General features: G+C 34.5%; 3 protein-coding genes across 7 annotated transcripts; 2 read left to right on the forward strand and 1 right to left on the reverse strand.

The window, feature by feature from the left end:
- Positions 1-6,384: 6,384 nt before the first annotated feature.
- Positions 6,385-7,377, forward strand: LOC135145799 (protein dj-1beta-like). Its single transcript, XM_064077935.1, has 6 exons — positions 6,385-6,537; positions 6,593-6,691; positions 6,749-6,788; positions 6,853-6,942; positions 6,998-7,136; positions 7,191-7,377. The coding sequence occupies exons 1-6, from the start codon at positions 6,451-6,453 to the stop codon at positions 7,291-7,293; spliced, it is 558 nt and encodes a 185-aa protein (XP_063934005.1). The 5' UTR covers positions 6,385-6,450; the 3' UTR covers positions 7,294-7,377.
- Positions 7,309-9,186, reverse strand: LOC135145797 (DNA-directed RNA polymerase III subunit RPC6-like). The gene is made up of 11 exons (XM_064077933.1): positions 9,115-9,186; positions 8,961-9,044; positions 8,853-8,902; positions 8,725-8,789; positions 8,563-8,667; positions 8,359-8,516; positions 7,953-8,060; positions 7,818-7,877; positions 7,705-7,768; positions 7,495-7,571; positions 7,309-7,446 (listed from the first exon to the last, which is right to left on the reverse strand). Exons 1-11 carry the CDS (start codon positions 9,184-9,186, stop codon positions 7,369-7,371), a joined length of 921 nt encoding a protein of 306 aa, XP_063934003.1. The 3' UTR covers positions 7,309-7,368.
- Positions 9,187-12,159: 2,973 nt separating this feature from the next.
- Positions 12,160-16,841, forward strand: LOC135145786 (uncharacterized). 5 transcript variants are annotated; one of them, XM_064077923.1, is made up of 30 exons: positions 12,160-12,247; positions 12,302-12,359; positions 12,410-12,492; positions 12,558-12,651; positions 12,706-12,788; positions 12,843-12,889; positions 12,952-13,054; positions 13,161-13,218; positions 13,272-13,344; positions 13,404-13,546; positions 13,613-13,739; positions 13,802-13,875; positions 13,926-13,994; positions 14,048-14,123; positions 14,180-14,310; positions 14,364-14,530; positions 14,586-14,651; positions 14,717-14,816; positions 14,883-14,945; positions 15,001-15,048; positions 15,105-15,178; positions 15,235-15,357; positions 15,417-15,611; positions 15,663-15,782; positions 15,836-15,901; positions 15,965-16,041; positions 16,097-16,233; positions 16,291-16,379; positions 16,438-16,609; positions 16,695-16,841. In XM_064077923.1, exons 2-29 carry the CDS (start codon positions 12,308-12,310, stop codon positions 16,555-16,557), a joined length of 2,658 nt encoding a protein of 885 aa, XP_063933993.1. In that variant the 5' UTR covers positions 12,160-12,247; positions 12,302-12,307; the 3' UTR covers positions 16,558-16,609; positions 16,695-16,841. The 5 variants fall into 5 exon arrangements, with proteins under 5 accessions (XP_063933993.1, XP_063933990.1, XP_063933992.1 ...); XM_064077920.1 differs by having other exon boundaries at positions 12,239-12,359; XM_064077922.1 differs by having other exon boundaries at positions 12,239-12,359; positions 12,413-12,492.
- Positions 16,842-18,365: the final 1,524 nt, after the last annotated feature.

Raw genomic sequence — 18,365 nt, forward strand, 5'->3', positions numbered from 1 at the left:
CAACTTACTTGGAAGTATAACTGCTTGGAGCACTTATTTTTTTTGGTATGTACTTATCTTGATAAGATTTATATACTTCAATATAATAAATTGGAAGCTACTTTTATTTGAAAGATTTATTGCTTACAAAATTTGATCTCTCTGGGACTACTCAACATGCTCTTGCTGCCGGTGGAGCGGGTTTATTATAATTTTTTTAATTTTATTTATAAATAACCTTTTATACAAAATTTAGGGATTCTAGCTCTTTCCTTGACCAACCCTATATGGGTGGCAAAGACCAGAATATATCTGCGGAGTTATAAAAGAAAACCTCTTTATAAAAACCTTTTACGTACATCTTAATAACTCTTTCTTTATATATAAATATTCTAGATTTATACGAACATTGTCCTTTTTTAGTTAAATTAATTAAAACTAAATTCAACTTAGAAACTTTGATCTCGATTTCTAAGAAAGAAGGTGCATCTGGTCTGTTCAAAGGTGCCTTGTCTAAATTTTAGTTACTATTAATCTATACAAATTTTCTCAGTGTTGGTTTTAGGATATATTCCTGGTCTGTTCAACGTTTCTCAAGGCGTCATTCAATTCTCCGTTTATGAACGCCTCAAACTTTTTTTGCTCTCTTCTAGGGAACCTCCACTTGTACTCATATATAACTTTTTTTCTTAATTTTTGATTTTTTAAAAGTTAAAGTCAATAGAAATTTCTTGATTATATAATAATGGCCGCAACTTCAAAGATCGCGGCTTCCTTACTGACGTACCCTTTCCAGCTGGCCAGAAGTCGACTTCAGGTATTGCTTGTTTAGATGTATTAATTAATCAATAAACTTTAGAGCATCTTAGTAATTAAGAATCTTTATTGCTGTTCTAGCGTTTCTTTTTACTTTATTGTTTTACTTTTTTAGTCTCAGAGAAACCCATCTGCGCTATACACAGGAATGAAAGATTGTTTGAGTAAAACATTGAAGTAGGTTTTTTTATTTAAGGATTATAATGAAACTCTTTAAATCCTATAACCATCAGGCGGGAGGGGTTGCGAGGTCTCTATAAAGGCCTTGGTTCGCACGTCTTGAGGGTAACACCTGCCGCCTGTATCACGTTTGCCACATATGAGACGATTTTTACCCTCTTGGAAACCTCAAAGATCTGATTATCTACAAATTAAAAAATTTTTTTTTTTACAGCTCTGTGAAAGCTTATTTACCAATACAACCAGCCATTTCCAAACATTTACGACCGCTATAATAAATTCGATTAAATTTATTTATATAATTACTGCATTCTTTGTTAATAAGGTGGCCTTCACTTTTAAATGTGGTGAGGAATTCAACTTATAAGCTTTTTTATATACCTCAAAATTTCGGCTACTTTGATCTTTCTACTATTGAAAGTTTTAAAAAAAGATGGAAATTTGTTCCTTTTAAATTTATTTCTTTTAAACCAAATTACGATTTTTTAATGGTAGTTTTTTTGCAGCGGTTCTATATTACTCTCCGATTTACTTACTACAAAAACCAATTGGATGGGACGTATTTATTGCTCTAAGCGTCCAAATTTCTTAGTGTATGAGTATGGTATCTACAAGTTCCTATAAATAATTTAATGGTATCACTATAATAATGAATTTTCGGGGTTACTTGTTACAGCACTGAGTGGTTTACTAATTTAATTTTGAGTGTACTTAGTTTTTCTCTATCATAGAGAGACGTTAGGGCAACAGTACTCGTATTAGAAAAGCGTAGCATAAAGAAAAAAACTTTTTTATATTAGTTGTTTCCTTTATTCTTATAGTGAGGTTTAAAAAAATATTGGCTGTTCTTCAAGGCTTACATAGAATTTTTTCATTAGAGTAGTCTCTACTTTAGAGGCACATATCCTTTGTAACCCTTCTATTTCTTTTATAAAAAAATAGTATCCAGAAACGAAAGAAGTATGTAGTAGTCTAGAAAAAGAAAGTGATAAAGCATAAAAGAAAAACTAATTAATAGCTATTTGTTATTCTGAACAACGAAGGTTGTGTATGATCAAGTGAGAGCCGGGTATTTTAAAAAATCCTCCAAGTCTAATGACCCTTTAGTCAAAGCAGCTGTAGAGGAGGCTCTAAAAATCAACTTTATTAATAAGTGGGTTACGGCTAGAATAGGGTTTATGTGCCATTAAAGAATAAAAATTTAGTTTAAAAACAGTCGACCTCGCCTAGAACGAATGCTTCTTTGAAGCGAACAAACCTCCCGACCTCGGCCCCTTTCTATGTTGCCTTATGTAAAAAAACTCGGTTATACCGAAAATCAATTGATGCTGTTTTTTTAATTTATTGCAATTTATCTCCTGAAAACCGAAGTACTATTTCCTATTCAATCTTTAGAAGCTTGTCTAAACGAAAACGGTAGTCTTAAAACGAAAAAATCAAAACTTTAAACAGGTTAGTTTCCGGTGTAAGCCAAATGAATATGCCAATTTACTTTTTTCACTTTAATAAGCAACAATGAAAAAATTAAGAAAGTTTATAAAGAAAAGAAATCAATCGAAAAGCGAAAAGGCAGTAGGATGAAGTAGACCAGGCTTTAATTTTAATGGCTCACAATTAAAAAACAGCTAAGGGATGTCCAGCGACGAGTCCGTGGCCAAAAACTAAAACCAAAGATTTTTTTAAGTTTTTAAATTAGAAGACTGTTCAGAAGAATGGTTGGATCGGTGGAAAAAGGATATAATGTTTTGTCGGGCAAATTTGTTAACTGAGAAAAACGTATGGATTGATAGTTGATAAACGTTAAAGAAATGGGTGGGCAAAAATAGGTGGGGTTATTAAGCCGGACAACGTTTTAGTTGGGAATGAAACTGGATCACTTTTTCAGTTAACGAACGGTCAGGCTATGAATTTAAAGTATAAAAAGGAAAATTGGCGGTCGTGAGAGGGATTAACCATATTCGTTCGTGCTAACATTGGTTCAGAAAAGCAAAATTTACTTGTGATTGGCAAATTTAAATACCTTTCTGATTTAAACACGCCCAACCACCTCCCGGTTAAGGATGCCTCTAATAAAATATTTTGGATGGCTTCAACGTTATTAAAACAGAAATAAGGCAATGAGATAGAAAATTTAATATTAAGATTTTACTTCTTGTGGATAATTGTCCAGCTCACTTTAAATGATAAATTTTAAAAACTTTTTTTGCTGCATGCGACAAGTATAGACGAAGAGCACGCTCTCTGAAGCCGAAAGTCTTTATTGCATTGGCTTGCATGTTGGAATGTTGCAAAAATAATATTTATTGTAACACGCTTTTTTCAAAACATTTGATGCCCTACAAAAGTATAAAAAAAAGATAAAAGGCAAAACCTTTTAACCTTTTGAATGGAGGTAAAAACAATATTCAAATTAGTGCTAACGCCGAAGGTATGCCAATAATTGGTGCTTCAAATTAAAAAGAAACAATGAGAGTAAATATCTTGTTCTTAGTTATGTGCAAACAATATAAAAAGAGAAAAAATTATCTTAGGCATTACGATAAGGAAGGAATATTTAAAGCTTGGTTCATTGAAACCCCTAGCAGTGCACTATCGCCATAATCCCTTATTATTTTTTGAAGTTCTTTTAAATGACGCTGTTAAAACATATGAACTGGCCCGTCATTTACATTTCAAAGCTTACTGATTTCACTGATAAAACCACTGGACTTTTTTAAAAGATAACGTGAATAGATAAAACTTCAGTAAAGTCAACTGAAAAGGATGATGACTAGTGACAAGTCGCTGCTTTAACCTTCTAATTAATTGCTCTTCGAATAGCTAAAACGAACACACCGTTTACTATTGATGTGGTGTTTGTAAAGCAAACCACAAGAAAAACTATACTCAATCAGGGGTGTGATTTAGTAATTATAAACATTTTTAGTCACTGATAGCTATAGTTATTCTCTGCATCTCACTAAATGAAAGTAAATACATACCTTTGAAACACTTTATCGCATGACCTCGCTGAAGATACTTTTTTTGGTAGGCTATAATAATTCATCAGACACAGTAACACAGAACTATTTAAAGAGTATGAACTAAGAGTCGTATCTTATATCTCTCCCTTTTTTTTTATTATTTAGTCGTTATTTTTATAAGGTTGTGTGAACTCATTTTTTCTATTAAAGAAAAAGTTTTTAAAAAGTTTTTTAATATGATAATTTATATAATTATTATTTTAGATTACTATATTAACGTTCACTACACCTACTATAAACTCATATTTCTACATATGACAACTGACGTACCTTAAACAAAATACTGAACTAACCATAAGCAGTTATTATTATTATATACTCGGTAGCGGCTCGCCGCTCACCTTATTTTTATAGGTGTGGTCCAGAGGCTTATTACTATCTTTACCACCATATATACAAGTCTCCTAATAACCATCAATATACAAATCATTTTTGCTCCTGCATGTAATATAACTATAAACTTGTTCTACTACACTATTTGTTTTCGATTTTGAACTACAAAGATTATTTTTTTTTATTTTATAGCATTACATTAGTTTAGCACAGTAACGTCTTCTATGAATTATCTGATATATTAGTATTTTTATTTATAATCCAAGGATCAATAAGTCGGTGGGGAGTAAAGGCTGTCAGTACTTGCCTTTATATCAAAGAGCTCAGTTTCTCGTGTTTCCTGATTTTCTCCACATTTTTCGGTTCTCATAATAATATTTAGGTTTTAAGGGCTGCAAGCCCTTTTTAAGTTAGCTTTCATGACCATCAGGCTATTAATAGTTTTCTGTAACGCCTGTAAAAAAGCTTTAATCGTTTTACTCTTAAAAATTTAAATTCTAAAAATATTTAGTTAAAGGAAAAAATAAAAATTTTACACATAAATATAAAAGTATACACCAAGAATTTCTGATAACCTGCAATATAGAAGTGCTCAGACCACCCCAAAGATATAGACTGATAAACGGCTAAAAATGCAAGCCCCGGGGGCGGTTTTTTATTGGCTTTCCCGCCACATTAGGCCAATCGGTGGGAGGCCTCAGTCCTCCGAGGCAGTCATGGTGTTCCGAATTATAGTTTATAGCGAAACGGACTGTTTAACTTTTTGGCGCTTGCAATGCCTTGTGGTTATATATCTCGTATAGAGAGTTTTAGTGCTAGTCATCGACTGTATTCCAACTCTTTGAGTGAAGAAGAAAATGAAATGATTTATGGAAAATGTTCAAATCCTAACGGACACGGACATAACTATAAAGGTTCCCGCTAAGTATGCCCTTTTTGTAAATGGCATAAAACCGTATTTTTATTACATTAATTTAAATAAAACCTAGTTGAAGTTATTGTAAAAGGTGAAATTGATGCAAAAACTGGGATGATAATGAACATTGCACAACTTAAAGATATTATAAACAAAGCCATTTTGAAGCCTTTGGACCACAAAAATTTAGATCTGGACGTCCCATTTTTTAAAAATGTAGCAAGGTGCGACTTTATAAAAGTTATAAAAAAATTAAGCTTTATGACCTTTTTTTTACCTACAATATCCCTCAGTGATTGTATTTAAAAATCTCTTTTTTCTTATATTTAAAAATTTAGCTTTCTGTAATTATTTTCTAGTACCACAGAAAATCTTGCGGTTTTCATATGGAAGCAACTTGAAAAGTTTATACCTATTTCCATGCTATATGAGGTTGTCATTCACGAGACAGAAAAAAATCAAGTAAAATACAGAGGAGAATAAAAATGAGAGCTTTGTTATTTTTGTAAAAAGTGTTGGGAAGATGCCACACTTTTTTTTGTTTTTAGTAAAATGTTTCTTTCGGAAGGCCACAATAAATTCCTTTTACTTAAAAATACTTATTTAATTTCCTCATGTTTTAAAAAGTTAAGGCAATACTTTTCTTCATGAATAAATATAAAATGATAAATCTATGCCACCATTAAATAATAATGGTTTTTTACTTCGACAAGCTAACGCAAGTCACCGTGAACTTCATGTTGTTTTAAAAAATAGCTAAGCTGCTTAGTAAGCGCCAGTAGAATTTCGAAATTTTTAAACAAACTTTAAATTAGTAAAAGGCAAACTACCCTAGTGGTCAAATTTGTTAGTCGTTGCAACTTATATAAGAAACATATATGATGTTGAGCATACTATTAACTTATGTTTACTTTCATACATACCAATATAAACCTAAAAGATATATTTTAAAAACAAGCTTAAAGGTAGTCGTCGGTCTACTTCAATGAATTTTATTAGTATAAAACCTTTTCCCGAAAGATCTCGTGCAGTACAATGAGTACCTCCAATGTTGCTTCGATCAAAAATCTTGCGCCCTCTAACCCTTTAAAAAAATTTTGGTCCCGGGATATGAGAGGGTTCTAGAAAGTGCTCCGCTCTGCATAAGTAGAGACAAAACAAAATCTCCCCTCCCCACCTCGACTAACTTTTTAACCTCTCGGCATGCCGTGTACTGTTCTCGCTATACTGGCTAAAGGCGCAGAGGAGCTCGAGCTCGTCACAGTCGTGAATATTCTGAGAAGAGGGGGGGTAGGATCTTTATTTGTTTTAAATCTTTAGCTATCAAAAATTCTTAATGTTAAAGGCTGCTGTTGTCATCGCTGGTTTGAATGGTTTAGACCCGGTTAAATGCAGTAAGGATGTTGTTATTGTGCCCGATCAGGAACTTGAAAAAGTTAAAAAGGTTTGTATACTTTTAATTTATAGAAAATTTTGGGTAAAGTAACTTTTACCTTGTTAGGATTTATACGACATGGTGTTCATTCCCGGCGGTTTAGAAGGTTACAGTATCAGCCTTTTTTCTATAGTAAATACTTTTTCAAGCAATATCTACTAACTTTACAGGGGCAAAGGCTTGCGCCGGCTCTGAATTAGTTAACGAAGTGCTCAACCGTCATTACCAAAATAACAAGTACATCGCGACCATCTGCGCAGGTTATAGTTAAACTTATAAAAAACCCTTTCCCTGTTTTTTGACAATCTCTCTAAGGCCCGTTGTCTTTAATAAATCACGGCATTGCTCGCGGGAGTTGTGTTACTTCCCATCCTTGCATTAAAGAACAGCTTGTTAAAGAGGGCTACTCCTATAAGGAACAACCGGTCTGTGTGGATGGCCGCATCTGCACAAGGTTGGCTTTCTGCACGGCTAACTAAACTTTAATAATCTAAATTTTTTTTATCAGTCGAGGGCCAGGAACAGCTCTTTTGTTTGGCTTAAAATTAGTAGAAGTGCTTTTTGGTGAAGAAAAGTATAAGGAAGTCTGCAAGCCTTTAATGATCCCTTAAATTTACATAAAGCCTTTTCTTTCAAGTTTATTAAAATTGCTTTTTTTGCGAGAAACTTTATGATTTTAGCGTGCTCTAATTTTCCAACCACTCGGCCATATATTGACAGGTCGAAGGCGAGATAATGAAGTTTTCACGGCATTTCCGAAAAACCTTTTATATAATTAAATAAATAATTAAATATCAAGCAGCAATACTTACTGGGCAAAAGCCGCAGACAGTGCTTAAAAACCCGTTGCTTAGCTTTGTAGATTGGTTCCAACGATAAACTTTAGCTCCTAATAAAATATTCCTTTTTAAAAAAACCAAAGTATTAAGCTAATTATCTTGCAAATAAAAAAATTACATAAAAAAAAGTTAACAAATTATAAAAAATTCAATGTCTTGGATTGATGGAAAAATGTAGATGACCCAATTGTAAAGGGCGATTCCCGATATCTCGAATAGGGGTGAAAGGTTTCCCAACAACACTTTCCTATTGTAATAAAATTACTTATACAAAATATTATAAAGCAAATCTTAACCTTAATGGCATCATCAAAAACAAGACTGGAAATTATGCACTCGACATCCTCAACTAAAAGCTGGAAAGTTGCATTTTTGTAGAAATTTAAGTAAAAATATAGTTAGAAAAGCTATAAATCAGCATAAAATAATACAGAAATGTTGCTTATTCCAGACTTTTCTATAAAGTCAAATAAATCTTGAACACTTGCGTAGCTCTTTAGCAGCCGCGAAGGCAACGGTTCGTCCTTTACCTTTTCACTCTAGAAAATCATATAAATATTATCTACATAAACATAACACTTTTTTTTAATAAAAACTAAAACTTTTTAATACTATTCTTAAAACTGTTAAATTAACATTCCAAAAAAATCAGATTAAGCTTTTATTTTTGTAGGTAATAAGATTTTTAAGTTAAACCAAACGATTTTTAAAAGTTTATAATTTTAATTTTCTATTATAATATAATACTAGCAGTTTTATATGAAAATATAATCTTTTTATCAATCTTTTAAATTTCATATAGCCACAATATTGTATAATAGTGCAGTTAATTAGTACAAGAGTGAAAAAGTATTTTGTGCAAAGTTTATTAAGTGCGGTGGTGAAGCTGATGTCTAACTCGCTTTCATTATGAAAAGCACCTCCCGTTATACTGCGATCGGGAGTAACATCAGCTCTGAAATAAAAAATCTTTTTACTGTGCTGAGCAGTAACGCCTATAAAAAAGAAGTTACGACAATTTATAAATAAAAAATTTGCTACCTTTTACAGATTTAATCTTCTGCTTAGATTCTAAACTTTTTATGACTTTAGTTAACTGAGGCCTTAATAATCCGCATTTATCTTTTAAATCTCGAGCCCATATACCTATAAATAAATTGAAGGTCTAAACTAATGAGTAATATAATTTTTTATTTGCACTACCGGAAGTGCTAGCTTCAGATATAAGGTGATAAACTAATTTTTCGGATTCTTGTAATTGTTCATCTCTAAAAATAATAATAGTAACTATATAGTTTAAACTTTCAATAAAGTTTTGGTGATAAAAAAACCTCGAGTCCTTTAATCTAATAACACCATTTTCCAAGAGCTCGAGTTTCCTCTATTTCGCTAAAGTGAGAACCTTCAGTCCAAAAAAGAATAATAGAAGAAGAGCATACCTGTGTTAAAAGTAAATTTACGGCAGCCACGGATTCTTGAGGGGATAAGCCAGAAACTTTAACGACATCAGTTTTGTCAATCCCCTTATAAGTTAGCAAAAGTACTTATTTATACATTTACCTAGTATTTATACTTAAAAAACCTCAGGTATACCTTAGGATGGCGCTCAATAAACTCAAGCACCTTTTTTGTGTTTTCCACAATGATATTGCCTGCAGTACCCATTTAAAATCTAATTAAAACTATAAATAAATTACAACCGGCGGCAAAGTCTCAAAAAATATAAAAGTTTAGAACTTTTAACAATAAAAAAAAATAAATTGAAGGAAAACGGAATAAGGTTGTTAACTAGCATTTTAACTTATATATTCTTAATTTAAACCGTGTTTTACGTGCTGTTATTGTTCAATGTTATAAAAAGAAACCTCGTTAAGGATTGACACTGCATGCATAGCGCGAGACACTTAACGCATTAAACACAATAAAACTTTATTTTGAAACTTTGTTAGTTTTGATTTTTTTTAAAGACTAATATTAAATTAGTAGATAATATTTTCTAATTCCTGATATTATTAATTTTTTAAAATTAAGAGGAACTTTCAAGAAATGACCTTGGTAATGGTTAAAAGTTTTAACTTCTAAGTTTCCTTGTTATCTGTGCAGTGTGCCATTTATATGTATGTGAAACTTATAAAGTTACAAAAAACTTAATATATTTCGGAAACCTTCTAAGCAATATGTAGAGTTCTTTTTAAAAAAAATTCATTTTGAAAAAGATGAAACTCTTCTATATTTAAAAAATATGGATATAACTGGTCTATTTCTTGAATTGTATTAGTTAGCACTTGCCATTATGTTAAAGTGTGATTGATAACTCTTCCCCTAAAGGGATTTTTTAAAAAATTATCAGGAGACGCTGTAAGTTACATATAAAGCTATTTTTAATATGTTCGTAACGATCATTATAGAAATTATTTTATTTTAAACTAAAGGTGGCGAATGCCGATTTCACTTAAAAATGTTTAATGGTTCACTTGCTGGTAATGTTTAACAGCCTCGTTTTATGAAAAAAAATAAATACTCCGAAGAGTACAAAAAAGAATTACTGTGCGTTACATTAAATTTGTTTTCCAATATATCCTTAATACCTACAGTTAAAACTGTAAAAGTAGCCATACTAATATCCTGCAATACCAAGGCGGATATATAATGTTAGTACATCCATATATATCAAGTTACTTAGTTTGTAATACTGTTTGTAATAAATTTATATAATAAAGCAAGTTTTAATGGAAGATAATAGCATTACTACATTATTTAAAATTACAAAATATGGTGGGTAGAATTTGTTCTTATTTTTATTTTCTCTTTTTCGAGGTTAGAAATACTCTCATTTCTATAGTACCATTTTACTTGGCAGATTGAACAAATAACAGTTGTGTTTAATATCTCCCTATTTGATTTTTAGCGAATAAATGATAGTAGTATATTGAAGAGTAATTAGAAAATTATCTAACCCAAAATGAAGTATTCAACAGCAAGTATAAGCAAGAAGATAATTGGAAAAAATGGGGTTGTATACACCAATGACATTTATTTATTAATAGTTTTGTTTTATTAAAGCTTGTAAGGACTAAAAAAGCATTTCATGGCTACAATTGTCATTTAAAAGCTCCAATAAGTACATAAGTATGTAAATTAACATGTATTTTCGCTCCAGTTAACTAACGTTCTCGTGCTTTTTGAATTATGCACCCTTTAAAAAATAATGTATTTTCAAGGCATATGCATGTAACGTGAGGTTACATTACTAATTTGTTGTTACTAAAGGCGTGGCGTGCAGGCACACTTCCTTTTCCCTTTGGTTGGTTATTTGGGGTGTGCGGGCGGCCCTCGAACAACTTGAAAATTATCCCGGATATTATTACGGAGTTCCTTGGATTAACGATTATATATTATACTTTTTATTAATCTATAATACTTAGTTTTCGAACACAATAATCTTGTAAAATCAACACAAAAAAAGTTAAACGCTTTGTAAAATTTAATTACGCTTCATACCAAAGCAGAAGCTATATATTTGCTACTAAAGCACGGAGAGTAGCATGTTAAAGTTATCCGAAATTATACACATTTAGTAGTTTAAAGCAGCTTGACGGACTTTCGCTTACTTCCTCTTTAATTCCCCTTTTCTTCTACTGTTTTCAGTTTTTTAAGTCCAGGCTCTTCGTGATCGCCGGTGCACAGCTCCAACTTAGTTGCGCCTTGACTTCATTCTTATTTTAATATTCGTAGTTTGTGTCTTTTTATACTTGCTCTAAGCTCTTAGTAGTTTACTTTTATTGTTTTTAATATATTGTCTATCCTTTGATCTAGAAGAGTTCGACTTAGTGTGTTTTACCTTTAGAGAACTTTACGATGCGTTTCTCCCAATTATAAATGGCAGGAAGTTAAGTATACTTCCACTAATAATTTATATATATTATATGGCGGCCTCAATTTCTTAATTTATCTTGGTAAAATTTTTGAAAGCTATTATGGTAAAATTTAACTTCAGTTTATAGTGGTAACACTCACCAGAATTTTTTTTTCTACTTTTATAAAGCCTAAAAGTTATAACTATGTTTAAGTTTACTTATGCCACCACAGGTCAAAACCATTACTTCCTTATTGTAGTTGTAGTAACCTTTATTTGTACGCCAGAATTTTTTAAATAACTTTCGCAGTTCGTTTTGTAAAAATATTTACAATACTTTACAGAAGTGATTAACATATTTATAATTAATTCTATTAGCACGATAATAAATACAATAGCTCTCAACCGAAGTTTGAGTATATTAAATTTTTATTTGACTCAAGAAGTATATAACCGTTATTAATAGAAGTGAGGTTCAAAAAAAAGTAGTAAATAAAAAAAAAATTAATTTATTACTAGGTTGAGGAACTGCTAATGTATACCAAATTTTATTTGCCTTCTAGTAAATTTTATAAAGAATAAAACTAATATACATACAGTTAGATTATTACATACTAACAGATACCTATATTCGTGACTTGTTCTTTTTTAATTTAAATTATATATAAGAAGACTTTAATTAGTAGAGGAAATAAATATAACGTTGAGCTCTCAATTTAAGCTAAACTTAAATGGAGAACGATCCAATTTTCAGTTTCGGACTAACCAAGAAAATCAGAGGGGGAACGTCAATCACGGGTCGACATACCCAAACTCCTTTTGTTTACTGTTAAGTTTAAAATTCTCGTTTGCTCTCTTTAAGATGACACTGTAATGACTAATTACATTGTTCGTTACAAAAATGTTAATAATCCCCGTTCAAAGATAAGAATGGAGCTTGTGTCTCAGAGTTACTTGCACAAGCAACATAATTTTGAAAGTCGTATGTTATTACTTTGCTCGTAAAAAGAATAAACTTATTTTATTCTCTAGAAGAGAGTCGTTCAATACGCTCTGTATTTGAAGCTAATAAAGGCACTCTCCCCGATGCCGGTAACCACAAATCTTTAAAAAGTGTAAGTTTTTCTTAGAAAAGAACTTAGAAAATTTCGTAAACGACAGTAACAATTACAAAGCACAGCTTAATAACTCTGAGTGCTCTTCGAACCTTAACAGTATAAGTACAAAAGTTAAGCCTTCAGATTTTGAGTGCTCTTCTATTAAACGTAAAAAAGGTTTATTTTGAGCCTCTTTTTCTTGTTTTGGTGACAACATACTTTTTAAATAAGTTAAAAAGACCATCCCTCGGAATAAAGTTAGTGAAAATTACGTAAAACTGGATTTGCGAAGAAACTTTAGACGTAACATAAAGGTAACTTAAACTTCTACTGCACCTTAATATTGTAGCTTCTTTTAATTTTGATAGAAAAAAGTATCTTTAAACAAACGTAGAAGTTACGAGCTGGCTAAGAGGTATATTCTAGTAAGGTCGTATTTGTTAGTAAGACTTTTGCCATTTTATTTATGCGAAGTAGGGAGGGATTAGATGAAAACATAAATATATCCGACATAGATGAGTACTGTAGCGGCGTAGAAGGGAATCTCTTTCTTGACCGCTTTAGACTTCCAGAGGAGCAAGTAATAAATAAAAGTCTATTTCCTTTTTTAGACTAGTGTAAATCAAATTTTTGTTTATGGTATTTTAGTCTTACGCAGTCAATCTCACAATTTCTTTAAAAAAAAGATTGATCCCGAAGTTTGGCAAGAAGCGGGTATGAATGTTGGATTAAGTCAAGGACTACGTATTAATTTGACCCTTTTCTCATAAAAAGCGCTTAACTTTAATACCCAAAAGTCAATTTGTGGGAGAAAACGGATTCTTCTGGGGAAACTTTTTCTGAACCGCAACATAAGTCTGTTCCTGCAGAGTATGAGTATTTGGCTTTGCAACTTGCGAGCGTCGTAATGATTACTTTTTGCTTCAAAGTGAGCCACGCGGAGTAGAGACTGACCTTCACTATGAAGAAGCTCTCCATCATCTCTTCGGCTTTCAGTCGTTCCGTCCCGGCCAGAAGCAGGTAATCAAGCGCGTGATGAATTTTGTCTCGACGCTGCTCGTCCAACCAACGGGTTCGTACGGCGTTCTTTTCACCAGTCAGTCGTCCGTCGTACGCACTTCAATACTATCCATAACAGGTGCAGGAAAGTCTCTTTGCTACCAGTTACCGGCTTATTTGCACCATTTGGCAAATGGCTCCATTGCCGTTGTGGTTTGTCCATTGCTCTCTTTGATGGACGACCAACTGAAGCGCCTGCCGAGGCTGTACGTGGAAGTCGTATTGTTCGTTTCGTGAAAGGTCGTAATTTTCTTGGGCTGCCCTGTAGCTTGTCGGGCTGCACTCTAAACAGCACACAATCGAAAGCAGAGGAGCGTAAAGTTATAGAAGAGCTCTATGCAGGTTTGGGAGTGCCAAGGGCTCATTTATTACTACTGACGCACTTGCAACAGGGAAGCACCAAGTTTTGTTTGTATCGCCGGAGCTTGCCTGCAGTGAAAAGTTTATTAGTTTGGCACGCTGTACTTAACTTTCTTTATGGGCGTTCGACCTGTTAATGCCACGTGCTGAGTAGCGGCAACCTTTTCGCCCATTTCTTTTGTTTGCGTGGATGAGGCGCATTGCGTATCGGAGTGGTCCCACAATTTCAGGTCCTTTTTAGCACGTGGCTTCCGTCTTTGAGCTTAATCACGTCACCGGTGGGCAGGCCTTCCTACTGTCGTCTGGGCGCCGTTCTTCGAGAGCAGCTGCAAGTTCGTTGTGTTCTTGCCCTCACTGCTACCGCTACCGCCCGCACGCTGTATTCCATATCGTCGTCCTTCCAAATTCAGACATCTAGTTCGGTGCATGTGTCTTCGTCCAAACTGCGATCCTATTTGTTCTGCTGGCAGACGTAGTGAGGGGATTGATGATACCGAGAAACTTGCTCCTAACCATTTCCACCGAGACCAACAAGCTGCGCGCGCTGAAGGAATGGCTTCTGCTGCCTTGCCTTCATTACAATGGCAGACTCGGGAGCTGCATTGTGTACTGCACGCGCAGAGAGCAAACCGAAGAGGTTTCCATGCTGCCAAAATATTAGTGCGACTCTCTATTAAATATCACTCTTCCAGGTGGCCTTATTTTTGCGCAATAATGAAGTTGACGCATGGGCCTACCATGCTGGTTTGACTCCCCTGGCAAGCATTGCTCTCTTTCAGCTTATTGGTTCTTCTATAACAACATTTCTCTGTAAAATTTGTAGAGGCGCAGAACACTTCAACACAAGTTTATGTCTGGTGTGATCCGCGTGGTGGTCGCAACGATAGCCTTTGGGATGGGCCTGAACAAGTCAGACATACGAGGCAACCTCGTGTATCCGCCACTCCCCGTCTTTGGTTCTGAGGGTCTCTTTCTACACTCCTCTGCAGGCGTGGTTCATTTCCATATACCAAAAAGTTTGGAAAATTACGTACAAGAAATTGGTCGAGCTGGTCTATTCTTTTCGTTTCCTCTGAAAATCTTTTTTACCATCATCTAATCCAATAGGAAGAGATGGTGCACCTGCCTACTGTCATCTGTTCTATTCTCCGGAGGGTGCTTCTCTTTGCTTATAACAACAAAAAACTTTCTTACTGCTTTTCTCTGCACAGACCGCATTTGGTTAGAAAGCAGAGTTTACTCGGACGCGGTGGACAGCACTACACTAGAGAGTTTTGTCGAGAAGGTTAGTCCTCAGCGGAGAGGCGTCTTTTTTCTGTTTCTTTACGCCACGTGCGTGAGGTCTTCTTCATGGATCGAACGCTTACCGAGCCGCATGAGCATCTTGTCTTGCTCCCGGTCGAGGCGGTTTCTCATTCGCTCGATTTGGAGGAAGCCGCCGTGTATACTCTCCTTACCAAACTCGTGAGCTCGTCAACTCTCAACACCAATCAGTGGCACTTATCTTCTTTGTAATTCTGTAGGAGTTTAGCGTTGGTCAGTACATTACGTTATTGGCCAACCATCATTGTGTGTGCGTTTTGAGAGGCCCTCTCACATCCGCGCGCTTACATGATGACCGTTCTGAGGCTGCCCTTTTTATAAAAACCGTAATGCGGACCGGCGGAGGGGCTACTTTTCTCAGCTTTGATGTCTATGAAAAGGCCGTCCAGCTGAAGGTAAGAGCGCGTTGTTCGGCGGCAGCCCACTTGAGATCAAAGCGATTGCAGCTTAGCGTGGTGGCTTTCCGCGAAAACTTGGTTTCAGCTTGCAAGCAGTGCAAAATTTCTTGCGAGTTCAAGGAAAGAGCCTGGTGCTACCGGATTAACAAGCGACCAACTCCGAGCGAGGTGCGCACTGAGCATCACGCTTTCCACAGTTTTCTAGCGTACTATTAAGGAAGGCCAAAGAAATCGCTGCTAAGCTTTTGGAGAGTATTCAACATTTGGAACTGGAACAGCTGAGAAAAGTCTATTATATTTATATGCCAACACGTTTTTGGTTTTTTTATTTTTCTTTTAATGACCACAAGTTGCAATATATATGCCGGCTGGCCGAAAAGTATGCTGTGGAGGGATTTTCTCGTTTGTACGATAAAGATCAAGAAAAGTAATTCTTTTCATTTTTTTACTATAAGCAGTGCAATAAAACTGCTTTATCACAGCCTTCGACAAAAAGTTGACGAGGGCGTTCGCGTCGACGTGCTCGATTATTTCCAAGAGCCCACCGGCGACACAAAGGTCATCCCTGCAGATCTGCAAAGCTGCACGGAGGCCGGAATTGAGTCCGCCCGGGTAGAGGGTATTCCACTGTCTTCTCCTACCTCTTCCACTTGGTGTAACTAGCCTCTGCTTTTAGCGAGAGCTCTATTGGTCATGAACAGGCAAATAAGAAGCGGAAACGCTTGCGCTAAGATTATGCACGGTATCTCCACCCCTCGCTTTCCGGTGCAGCCCTCGTTTGGCTCATGTTAAGCGCGTGCCTCTCTAAATTACTTTTTTACAGGGAAAATACTGGTCTAAGCATCGCTCTTGGAGGGCTTTTCTGCAAGTCAACTTTGTAAATTTATCAAGAATCGCAGAGGAAGAGTTGGCAGCTTTGCGCGCTGCTCAGTCATTCTTATAATTACTTAGATATAATTTCATAGCAAAGCCGCTATATAAAAAGCAAATGCTCTGTAAATAGATAAAAATTACAATATAAATTTATTTCTTTACTCCATTAAAAAAGGTGAAGGCCGGATTAAATTTTAACTTTTATAGGTGCTTGTTTATAAAATATGCTCGCTGACAAACACACCACCAACCAAAAGATCCCCGTTGGCGACGCGTGCTCGTTACCAAGAAGAATGTTCAAGAAGATGGTGATAATTTTATTCGTGACGCCCACCAGAGTATAGGCAGTAGCGGATAGAATTTCTCTGCACCACCAGCCAGAATAGCTTATGCCAACTCCAATAACTCCAGAAAGTATTAATAAAAATTTGGTTTCATAAGAAAGTGAGACTTCATTAAATCCTAAAGTAAATTTAATATTATCAAATAGAATTTTTATAAACAAATTATAATTATAATTAAAGAAATTTGTTTTAAAATTAAAGCCTTTATAAAATTCCTGAACATCGTTGGTCAACACGGAGAGGGCAAGAAAGGCCGGAATGGACAATAAATTATTATAATAGACACTACCCCACGTGGAAAGTTTGACAGAGTCGGTGATTTGTTTACCTTAACAAATAATAATTGCAGAAAGTATATTAATTTTATAAAAATTTGAAGTTACAGTAGAATAATTATTTTAAAGATTAACTTGAACTAGTAGAATTTACCATAAGTCATAACAAAGCACAGCATAAAAAACCAAATAACCACCCAGGTGTAGACAACAGGCCCTTCAAAAGTTAATTGTTTATCGTTTTTTACATAACCTAAGTTTCATTTTAAATGATAAAAGAAATATTTTTTTATTACATAAGCTAAGTAAATAAGCAGTACTGACCAAAAGTGCCCAAGGCTAAAACTAAAAGCGCTACAAATGAGCCTCTTTCTGGCCACTGACGATTTAATAAAAAGTACTCTAAGATTGAAACTACTAATGGCAAACAAGATCTAAAGACTATAATAGTCTCAACGTTGACTCGTTTTAGGGCCTACCTTGAAAAAAAAAATAAAAAACATCTTCGAAAACCAAGAAGCGTAACCTCAATATTTGCGTACAAACCAAAAACAAAGGCCAAGACATATACTAAGTACATTTTTAACTGCTTTAAGCTAAGCGACTCAATTTCGGGAAATAATTTTAAGTGTCGCAAAAGTGCTGCCGTAATAATTGAAAATACTACAGAAAAATAGTGAAAACGGAAGAAAATCAGTAATAAGTTACGTTCAAACCTACTTGCACTAACATGACTAGAGAAGAAAAAGGCAATCTTTTAATTAACAACTTGTTAATTAGAAGCATAAGCGAGGAACAAAAACTGTACCTGCGTGAAATTTAAAATAGACGGTAAACTCATATTTTTAATATATAATTTACAAGCTAACTGCGTTTATATACTCTCTGACGCCTTTCTCACTCATCCTACTTTTACAGAATAACAAACAAGTCAGAAAAGCAAAACGCTTGTCATATTTTTTATTTTTTACAAACGACAGTTCCTGGTGCTCGATCGAGTCAAAAAACCTCGAATTCTCGAACTCTCAATCAGGAGTGATCGCAGGCTTACTACAAAGTAGCTTTCAAACGAAAAGGTGTTATTTCTTGACATAAACAAACAAAAATCTGGCGATTCTGCGCGTCATGTGGGAGGCGGTATCGTGCCCCGCCCCGTGGCTCGTAAATAAGTCCACTCACCAATAGACGATTAGCGTACCTAACTAGCCTGTCGTAAAGGGCATTAGCATTTACATTAGTAGACGACGTCTATGGGGTAA

The sequence above is a fragment of the Zophobas morio genome, unplaced genomic scaffold, assembly GCF_036711695.1.
Source record: "Zophobas morio isolate AGI-343-1 ecotype UQ-CSIRO unplaced genomic scaffold, CSIRO_AGI_Zmor_V1 ptg000183l, whole genome shotgun sequence".
In the NCBI taxonomy this organism is placed as follows: domain Eukaryota; kingdom Metazoa; phylum Arthropoda; class Insecta; order Coleoptera; family Tenebrionidae; genus Zophobas; species Zophobas morio.